At 45.7% G+C, this 11,500-nt stretch overlaps 1 protein-coding gene across 1 annotated transcript; it reads left to right on the forward strand.

Moving 5' to 3' along the window:
* Positions 1-3,147: 3,147 nt before the first annotated feature.
* LOC115115142 (protein eyes shut homolog) lies at positions 3,148-10,788 on the forward strand. The gene is made up of 3 exons (XM_029643631.2): positions 3,148-3,222; positions 4,182-4,381; positions 10,647-10,788. Exons 1-3 carry the CDS (start codon positions 3,211-3,213, stop codon positions 10,786-10,788), a joined length of 354 nt encoding a protein of 117 aa, XP_029499491.2. The 5' UTR covers positions 3,148-3,210.
* Positions 10,789-11,500: the final 712 nt, after the last annotated feature.

Here is an 11,500-nt window from a genome sequence, read left to right on the forward strand (position 1 = left end):
CTATAGAGACCGTTGTTATTTACTACAGACCAGGGACCCCCTTGATAATCCATCTATAGAGACTGTTGTTATTTACTACAGACCAGGGACCCCCTTGATAATCCATCTATAGAGACCGTTGTTATTTACTACAGACCAGGGACCCCCTTGATAATCCATCTATAGAGGCCATTGTTATTTACTACAGACCAGGGACCCCCTTGATAATCCATCTATAGAGAACGTTGTTATTTACTACAGACCAGGGACCCCCTTGATAATCCATCTATAGAGACTGTTGTTATTTACTACAGACCAGGGACCCCCTTGATAATCCATCTATAGAGACTAACTCCATCCATCTATAGAGGCCATTGTTATTTACTACAGACCAGAGACCTTGATAATCCATCTATAGAGACCGTTGTTATTTACTACAGACCAGGGACCCCTTGATAATCCATCTATAGAGACCGTATTTACTACAGACCAGAGACCTTGATAATCCATCTATAGAGACCGTACTACAGACCAGGGACCCCCTTGATAATCCATCTATAGAGACCGTTGTTATTTACTACAGACCAGGGACCCCCTTGATAATCCATCTATAGAGACCGTTGTTATTTACTACAGACCAGGGACCCCCTTGATAATCCATCTATAGAGACCGTTGTTATTTACTACAGACCAGAGACCTCCTTGATAATCCATCTATAGAGACCGTTTTTATTTACTACAGACCAGGGACCCCCTTGATAATCCATCTATAGAGACCGTTGTTATTTACTACAGACCAGGGACCCCCTTGATAATCCATCGTTGTTATTTGGGTCAACATACCCTTTATTCACCCATCATTAGTAGCATGCTGCCTGAGTGATAATATAGATGACATCAGCACAATGCTACAGTATAGTTCCCTAGTCAGCAGCATATTGTTGAATGGTGATCTATATTCTCCATCTCTTGCTAGAGTAAAGCAGGGCTATAAGTTTTCCTTATATACTGGACATACCTGGGTTCAAATACTACTTGAAGTCTTTAAAATACTTATAGTGTTCCGGGAGTGCCAGATGGGCGGGGTTTGGGAGTGCCAGATGGGCTGGGTTTGGGAGTGCCGGATGGGCGGGGTTTGGGAGTGCCAGATGGGCGGGGTTTGGGAGTGCCAGATGGGCGGGGTTTGCGAGTGCCAGATGGGCGGGGTTTGGGAGTGACAGATGGGCAGGGTTTGGGAGTGCCGGGTGGGCGGGGTTTGGGAGTGCCAGATGGGCGGGTTTGGGAGTGCCAGATTTCGGGCCGGGGGCGGGGTTTGGGAGTGCCAGATGGGCTGGGTTTGGGAGTGCCAGACGGGCGGGTTTGGGAGTGCCGGGTGGGCGGGGTTTGGGAGTGCCAGATGGGCTGGGTTTGGGAGTGCCAGATGGGCGGGTTTGGGAGTGCCGGGTGGGCGGGGTTTGGGAGTGCCAGATGGGCAGGGTTTGGGAGTGCCAGACGGGCGGGTTTCGGAGTGCCGGGTGGGCGGGGTTTGGGAGTGCCGGGTGGGCGGGTTTGGGAGTGCCAGATGGGCTGGGTTTGGGAGTGCCAGACGGGCGGGTTTCGGAGTGCCGGGTGGGCGGGGTTTGGGAGTGCCAGATGGGCAGGGTTTGCAGTTTTGCGGTTATGATATTAGTTTCATTGCGCCAGGCAAGCTCAATCAAATCAAAACGTATTTGTCACATGCCTTGTTAACAACAGGTGGACTAACAGTAAAATACTTACTTACAGGTCCTTCCCAACAATACAGAGAGAAAGACAGGAGAGAAATAATAGAAAAGTAAAACACGTAAAATAAACAACTATCGTGCACAGATATAATGTATTTAATCATATTTCAAATAGTATTTGATCCCAGGTGTGGTACTGAGAGGCTGTGTGCAGTTGTTAATGGGATTTCCACGTGACAACAACTGTATTAGACAGTGATAATGTGTTTTCACAATTAGATTCACCCAAGTGAAGACAGGTTGTGAGGACTGTTCCTCTGACTGTCTAATCAGGTGATGGTAACAGTGTGGAGGAAGATGTATTATTGCAGGGGTGAAGACACCTATAGACCTGTGGTTATACAGTGACTGGTGCCACCTTTACTGTGAGCTGAACAACAATATGTAACACAGGATTAGATATTGCACAGTCTGTCCAGTGTATATGCTGCAACCTAATGCAACAAACATAACGTACATAATGTAATGTATGCCGTACTACACAATGCAAACATACACAACTTTATGGAAGCAGTCATCTCTCTTCGCCTACACTAACGTCTCTGTCTTATTGCCGTTATTGAAAAACCTTGACTGTTTCTGCTACAAGTACAGTCATTGAAGCGAGAGAGTGTTCACCCTGTATTGATTCAATGTATTGAGGTGCATCTAAACTCAAATCAATGATTTAACCAGCCAGATCTTTCCATGATCGAGAACTCACAGTGAACACGTATTGTGTTGGTACATGTTCATATTCTATGTGCTGTGTGGTATAATATATATCATGTGTTTTCTATGTTAATAGATGTCATTTATTCCCAGGGACGTGGTGTGAACTGAGCGTAGACGAGTGTGTGTCGAACCCGTGCCAAAACGACGGGAGCTGCGTGGATGGTCCCAATCGATACCAATGCTTATGTGCTGGAGGCTTCATGGGTTTCCATTGCGAAACCAACTTTGATGAATGCATGTCGGGCCCCTGTCTTCACGGGAGGTAAACAACGGAAGCGTTCATTACCAGTAAAACTGTTAGTGCTTCTCCTGCTGAATATAAAACGCCAGTCCAGGGAAGGAGATGTGTGTTGTTTAGAAACATTGTAAATAAAGTGTTTTTTTTTAAAGGGGAAAAAAAGAAAATGGTTGTGGAAATGGAGGATAGAAATGGTGTGTAATGGTGTGTAATGTATAAGAGTGGGAAATAAGGCGTGTGTACTGTACACACTTTGTACCTACTATATGTCCATTTGACCTCAATTACCTCAGTTTACATTCCCATGATAAGCAAATAGTGATTTCAGATATTTGCCTTCTCTCAGTGTTTAGCCTTATACTAGAGGCCTAGACCAGAGTGGGACCTGGGACTTGGCAACGCTATATAGGCCTGTTTTGTTATGTTATGTTTCTCTCTTATCTTCCCAGGTGCATTGATGGAGTGGATGTGTATTACTGTCAGTGTGAACTGGGATGGACTGGTGCCAGATGTGAAATGAACATTGATGTGAGTTGAGCTGAGTGATAGTTGGGTATCTGGTAAGACCATCCTGCACGGGACTCATCATCATTACATAACATGGTCTCATTAGAATATGTTCAAATAGTGTCATTTCGCTAAACATTGTAGTTATATTTCAGCCAAACTGACAAATTAGTTATTTGTTATTAACAGTGACCTATGACTTATATTTCACTATAGGGACATAAAATAGTGTCATTTTGTAATAGTGACTGTGCATCACATCTCATTATTGTATAACATTCCAAAACATGCAAACCAGGAAGATCCAGATGATTAGTCTCTATTCTAATCAGACCAGAGCTGCTCCAGTGTGCCGTCTCATCTCCTTCCCCATTCACAAGCCACATCGATTCTCCTACAGCATAAGTCAATTGAGCTACATGATCATATAAGCATTGTATAAATACCTGATTAAAAGGAATCGCCTCACCCTAATCCCTAATTGATTTTAATACCCAGCCCAGCTTCAGTAGGCCTCCAGAGAGAGCACTGCGCTGATAGAATAGAATGCTAAGGCAGCCGGAATGTCTCTCTGAGGTTCTGCTCTGGAATGTGTAATCAGAGGCTCTTATTGTCTCGGTTTAAAGACCCCATTCTAATCTACAATTCTGCACATACTCTTTTAACTCATCATCCAACATAGTCAATTACGCATTTTAACAGTCACGTTTTCATACAGGCCTATGTTTTCATATTCAAGTCATTCTCTTACGATATTCTGTTTATCTATATAGCTGTGTTAGAACCACCATGCAGTTGTGGATATTTATAGTTAGTGTTTTCGTTCAGAGTAGGAGTGCTAATCTAGGATCATGTAATATCAATAATATGATCTTAAAAGGCGAAAGTAAACTGGTCCTACATCAGCACTTCTACTCTGAGACACTATAAATACAGGCCCAGGTCTCGTGTTTTACATGATGCTATTTCCCCATCTACAGGAGTGTTCTTCCAGTCCGTGTCTGAATGGTGGCTCCTGTGTGGACTTGATTGATAAATATGCGTGTTTCTGCCTGGATGGATACACTGGAAAGAACTGTGACATTGACATAGACGTCTGTCTCGAAACCCCCACCAATGTCACCCTGTGTTTAAATGGAGGGACTTGTCTCGATGGTCAAGGCTCCAATTTCACCTGCAGGTCAGTGAATCTATTCATCATGTAGTCATGTGTATGTATAATACATACATATCAATATATACATATATATAATATGTACATGTAGAAACTTGGATTCTTTTATATATATTTTTCAAATAATCCAATATATTACAGTATTATAGCACCTCAAACATTTACCTGTTTGGATACACAGATTTTTGCTCCAAGGACTCATTTGAATAATTCATAATAAAGACATACTGTATATATATATACATGCGTATAACAAGTTACAAAGCCTGATACCTGTCGGCTGTAAGTGAAGTAATACAACATTATCCAGTGTTATGATCTGCATGTTTTGACACAGTCTCTGTATTATGAGTTGAATTAAACCACCGCCTCCCATCAGACTGAAGTCACGCTGCCCCCTCATCTCTCAGATTGACATGCATCTGATTGGTTTAATGTCAGGTTGCCACAGCAACAGAACCGTGTCATGTCATTTCCTATTAACACGCTCTCCCTCCCCTGTGTGATGTATGAAGTCTAGCTCAATCAGTGGAGTCTGGTCTCACTTTAAATCAGAAGACTGTTCATAGTAATGACTGGACTGGAATGAATGAAACTAAACACATCAAACACAATGGTTTCCATGTGTTTGTTAGCGTTCCATTGATTCCAGTCCAGTCATTACTATGAGCCGTCCTCCCTCCCTTCACATTGTGAATATAGCCAGACACTGCACTGCAGTAATAGGGTGTAGATTTGCCACAGCGTGGGTCCCCTCGACGTCTTGCTGTTAATTACATTGTCTTAGCTGTAGCACATATGCTCAGGTTCAGGGCCGTAAGTCACTGTGGTCTAGTGTAAAGACAGAGGGTCGCATCCCAAACAGTACCCTAGTCCCTACATCTTCTGACCAGAGTCCTGTAGTGCACTGTAAAGGGAACAGACATTTGGGACGCAGACAGAGAAGGGCTGCCTGCCTGCTGCAGTAATGTTTAGTCTGTTATCAACAGTTGGAGGACAGTTGGGTGTCGTGCTGCAGCATCTGGCTCTGTATACTCAATTATAATTCAATGTTTATTTTTTGTGAAATGAATGCTGAAGTTGTGTGCATATGCTTTACTTTCCGTATGCTAGGTTTTCTTTTTGGTTAAACAAATGCTGCATTTTTATGGGTATGCAGTATATGCCATATGTTGAAGTGATTTAGAAAAGAAGGCGTGTTCTGTTGTCTCCATTTCCTTGGTGACGAGTCACATGTCAATCTAATGTGTCTTTAACATTAAATGACACAATGTATTGTAATCATAAACTGTACGTGAGGGAATATAACACTCTTTCTCATTAGATAATGGATACAAGCATGGATGTTATAGGTTGCATGCAGTTCAGTCCATTTGGTATATAGAGATCCATCCAATATTATGTGTGGTGTCAGGATTGCAACAGATTGGATGGTTGAATGTGATGTCTGGATTTGATGGCAATTCGACCAGCCTCGGGGACAAGCAGCATGGAGACAGTTTAAATTGCAGTTCCATTTCCTAGCTTGGTAATGGTTGGATGTTGGTTCTGTTCCAAACGGCACCCTATTCCCTTTATAGTGCCCTTTATTTGACCAAAACCCTAGGGGGCTCTGGTCACAAGTAGTGCACTGTTTACAGGTAGGTAATATGGTTCCATTTGGGACGCAGGTAGTGTCTCCTTGAAGTAAGACGTCCGTTCTCAATCTGCTGGTGTCTCCAGAGATTTGAGGAGTCCTATGCGAATGCATTTCAGCCACATTATTATAATACCCATGGACATGAATAGGACTTGGATGGTGAGAATGCATTCTAGAGATTGTTACTTTATGTTGTGTGTATTAAAACTGCTTTTCCCCCCCAAGCTATCACTGTCAATACTGCAGAGTAGTCTAGACCGGTTTTATGCTACTTATATGCCACTGCTATACTTAATATGGTAACACTTTACTTGACACCCAGCGTCATAACTATGTCATAATGTGTCATAACAGCTGACACAACTTGTCATAACCTGTCATAATATGGTCATAACACTGTCATGACACATATATTTAGACCTGTTATGACATATATTGAGTTATTTTATGGCTGGTTATGACACTTACATAAGAGTGTTAAAACCCACAAAACAAAACATTCCATTACACCATAGCCTACGTGTCAACAGTATCTTTATGTTATATATTTTATTTTTAATGGACCATATTAAAGTATCATTGTAATTGTGCAAACATTGTTGTCGGACATGCACCTATCCCAGTTCTCTATTTCTGGTGACTGGGATGAATGTAGGAGCAGATTTCAGTAGCAGGACAAGACACCCTCTTTTAGACTGATGACAGACATAAGGGCATGTACGTGACAGGCCTATCTGGATTATATGATTATGATGGTCATAATGCTTCTTGACAGTGTCATAAAGTCTGTTTTCTTAGTCCAAGTAAAGTGACACAGGATGTTCGTAATGCTACATGACAGGGAAATAAAGTGTATTTTCTACAAATGATTTAAAATATGATGCAGCATCTGGCTCTGTATACTTCTTGTTTTTAGCTGATAGGAGTGGAAGCCGGTGGGTTCGTCTGCTGCGAAAGCCCATCAGTGACTGAGGAGCTGTGCATTCCGAGATGTCTTTCTGCACACCACTGTTGTACTGTGCCTTTACTTGCCTGCATGTGGCCCGCCTATTAGCTTGCACCATTCTTGCTATTCTCCTTTGACCTCTCATCAACAAGCTGTTTTTTTGCCCACAGGCCTGCCGCTGACTGGAAGGTTTTTGTTTGTGGCACCATTCTCAGTAAACCCTAGACACTGTCGTGCATGAAAAGCCAAGGAGGCCGGCCGTTTCTGAGATACTGGAACTGGTATGCCTGGAACTGGTATGCCTGGAACTGGTATGCCTGGCATCGCTTAGGTCACTCATTTTACCCATTCTAACGATCACTCGAAAAGAAACTGAATGTCTCGATGCCTGCTTTGCACACTCTTGGTATTTTCTCAACCAGCTTCACCTGGAACAGTCTTAAAGGAGTTCCCACATATGCTGAGCACTTGTTATCTGCTTTCCCTTCACTCTGCGGTCCAACTCATCATCTGATGCAGCACTCCATCACTCTCTTTCTTGGTCCAATAGCCCTGCATGTTATATGTGTTATATGAGAGCATCCTGACCGGTTGCATCACCGCCTGGTATGGCAACTGCTCAGCATCTGACCATAAGCTTCCTGCCATCCAGGACCTATATAATTGGCGGTGTCAGAGGAAAGCCCATAAAATTGTCAGAGACTCCAGTCACCCAAGTTCTAGACTGTTTTCTCTGCTACCGCACGGCAAGCGGTACCGGAGCGCCAAGTCTAGGACCAAAAGGCTCCTCAACAGCTTCTAACCCCAAGCCATAAGACTGCTGAACAATTCATCAAATCACCACTGGACAATTTACATTGAACCCCCCCCTCCCTTTTGTAAACTGCTGCTACTCACTGTTTGTTTGTTACCTATGCATAGTCACTTCGCCCCCACCTACATGTACAGATTACCTCAACTAGCCTGTATTCCCGCACACTGACTCAGTACCGGTGCCCCCTGTATATTGCCTGCACACTGACTCAGTACCGGTGCCCCCTGTATATTGCCTGCACACTGACTCAGTACCGGTGCCCCCTGTATATTGCCTGCACACTGACTCAGTACCGGTGCCCCCTGTATATTGCCTGCACACTGACTCAGTACCGGTGCCCCCTGTATATTGCCTGCACACTGACTCAGTACCGGTGCCCCCTGTATATTGCCTGCACACTGACTCAGTACCGGTGCCCCCTGTATATTGCCTGCACACTGACTCAGTACCGGTGCCCCCTGTATATTGCCTGCACACTGACTCAGTACCGGTGCCCCCTGTATATTGCCTGCACACTGACTCAGTACCGGTGCCCCTGTATATTGCCTGCACACTGACTCAGTACCGGTGCCCCTGTATATTGCCTGCACACTGACTCAGTACCGGTGCCCCTGTATATTGCCTGCACACTGACTCAGTACCGGTGCCCCCTGTATATTGCCTGCACACTGACTCAGTACCGGTGCCCCCTGTATATAGCCTGCACACTGACTCAGTACCGGTGCCCCCTGTATATTGCCTGCACACTGACTCAGTACCGGTGCCCCCTGTATATTGCCTGCACACTGACTCAGTACCGGTGCCCCCTGTATATTGCCTGCACACTGACTCAGTACCGGTGCCCCCTGTATATTGCCTGCACACTGACTCAGTACCGGTGCCCCCTGTATATTGCCTGCACACTGACTCAGTACCGGTGCCCCTGTATATTGCCTGCACACTGACTCAGTACCGGTGCCCCCTGTATATTGCCTCCACACTGACTCAGTACCGGTGCCCCCTGTATATTGCCTGCACACTGACTCAGTACCGGTGCCCCCTGTATATTGCCTGCACACTGACTCAGTACCGGTGCCCCCTGTATATTGCCTGCACACTGACTCAGTACCGGTGCCCCCTGTATATTGCCTGCACACTGACTCAGTACCGGTGCCCCCTGTATATTGCCTCCACACTGACTCAGTACCGGTGCCCCCTGTATATTGCCTGCACACTGACTCAGTACCGGTGCCCCCTGTATATTGCCTGCACACTGACTCAGTACCGGTGCCCCCTGTATATTGCCTCCACACTGACTCAGTACCGGTGCCCCCTGTATATTGCCTGCACACTGACTCAGTACCGGTGCCCCCTGTATATTGCCTGCACACTGACTCAGTACCGGTGCCCCCTGTATATTGCCTGCACACTGACTCAGTACCGGTGCCCCCTGTATATTGCCTGCACACTGACTCAGTACCGGTGCCCCCTGTATATTGCCTGCACACTGACTCAGTACCGGTGCCCCCTGTATATTGCCTGCACACTGACTCAGTACCGGTGCCCCCTGTATATTGCCTGCACACTGACTCAGTACCGGTGCCCCCTGTATATAGCCTGCACACTGACTCAGTACCGGTGCCCCCTGTATATTGCCTGCACACTGACTCAGTACCGGTGCCCCCTGTATATTGCCTTCACACTGACTCAGTACCGGTGCCCCCTGTATATTGCCTGCACACTGACTCAGTACCGGTGCCCCCTGTATATTGCCTGCACACTGACTCAGTACCGCCTGCCCAGTACCGGTGCCCCTGTATATTGCCTGCACACTGACTCAGTACCGGTGCCCCCTGTATATTGCCTGCACACTGACTCAGTACCGGTGCCCCCTGTATATTGCCTCCACACTGACTCAGTACCGGTGCCCCCTGTATATTGCCTGCACACTGACTCAGTACCGGTGCCCCCTGTATATTGCCTGCACACTGACTCAGTACCGGTGCCCCCTGTATATTGCCTGCACACTGACTCAGTACCGGTGCCCCCTGTATATTGCCTGCACACTGACTCAGTACCGGTGCCCCCTGTATATTGCCTGCACACTGACTCAGTACCGGTGCCCCCTGTATATTGCCTGCACACTGACTCAGTACCGGTGCCCCCTGTATATTGCCTGCACACTGACTCAGTACCGGTGCCCCCTGTATATTGCCTCCACACTGACTCAGTACCGGTGCCCCCTGTATATTGCCTCCACACTGACTCAGTACCGGTGCCCCCCTGTATATGCCTGTATATTGCACACTGACTCAGTACCGGTGCCCCCTGTATATTGCCTGCACACTGACTCAGTACCGGTGCCCCTGTATATTGCCTGCACACTGACTCAGTACCGGTGCCCCTGTATATTGCCTCCACACTGACTCAGTACCGGTGCCCCCTGTATATTGCCTCCACTGACACCGGTGCCCCCTGACCTCACACTGTACCGGTGCCCCCTGTATATTGCCTCCACACTGACTCAGTACCGGTGCCCCCTGTATATTGCCTGCACACTGACTCAGTACCGGTGCCCCCTGTATATTGCCTGCACACTGACTCAGTACCGGTGCCCCCTGTATATTGCCTGCACACTGACTCAGTACCGGTGCCCCCTGTATATTGCCTCATTATTGTTATTTTTATTGTGTTACTTTTTATTATTACTTTTTATTTTAGTCCAGTTGGTAAATATTGTCTTCTTCTTGAACTGCAGTGTTGGTTAAGGGCTTGTAACTAAGCATTTCACAGTAAAGTCTACACTTGTTGTATTCGGCGCATGTGACAAGTAAAGTTTGATTTGATTTGATATGTTAAATGACTTCTATGCGATATCCTTGTCTTCTCCCAGTTGTCCAGCTGGTTTCATAGGGGACTTCTGTGAGATGGACGTTAATGAATGCTGTTCAGATCCATGTCTCCACGGGGCTATCTGCCGAGACCTGCTTAATGGATACGTCTGCCACTGCAGGGCAGGTGAGTACATTAACTAAGATTGGTAACAGTTCTAATGCATGACAAGGCGGTTATAATGAAGCAATAAGGCCAAAAGGGGGTGTGGTATATGACCACTATACCACGGCTAAGGGCTGTTCTTAAGCGCGACGCAACGTGGAGTGCCTGGATACAGCCCTTAGCCGCGGTACAGTATATTGGCCATATACTGTACTGTACCACAAACCCCCCCATGTGCCTTGTTGCTATTATAAACTGGTTACCAATATAAAAAAGTATGTTTGCTTCATACCCATGGCATATTGTCTGATATACAACGGCATTCAGCCAATCAGCATTCAGAGCTCTAACTACCCAGTTTATAATGCATTCTATGACCTGGTTCATGGCTACCTCTGCCACTTCAGGGCAGGTAAGTCACTGGACAACAACTAAGATCGGGGGTGCAACTCAATAGTAGGAAGGTGTTCCTAATGTTTTGTACACTCAGTGTATATATTAATGTTATATGAAATATATACCTGGTTAACGCTGACACTCTAACTGCAGAGTAGGTAAGGTACTGGAATGTAGATTGGTTACAATAAGTCACTGGACATGGACTCAGATCGGCTTTATCGCTATTCTAGCAGGCCTATGTGTTACTGATGTTGTACAATGATGATTGACATTATCAATCATTTTTTTATGATTCGAAGCAAATCAATCTATTTTTCATCTCCCAGTAAATTCAGATAACAGGCCTAGATA

The sequence above is a fragment of the Oncorhynchus nerka genome, linkage group LG10 (genome assembly GCF_034236695.1).
Source record: "Oncorhynchus nerka isolate Pitt River linkage group LG10, Oner_Uvic_2.0, whole genome shotgun sequence".
Lineage (NCBI taxonomy): Eukaryota > Metazoa > Chordata > Actinopteri > Salmoniformes > Salmonidae > Oncorhynchus > Oncorhynchus nerka.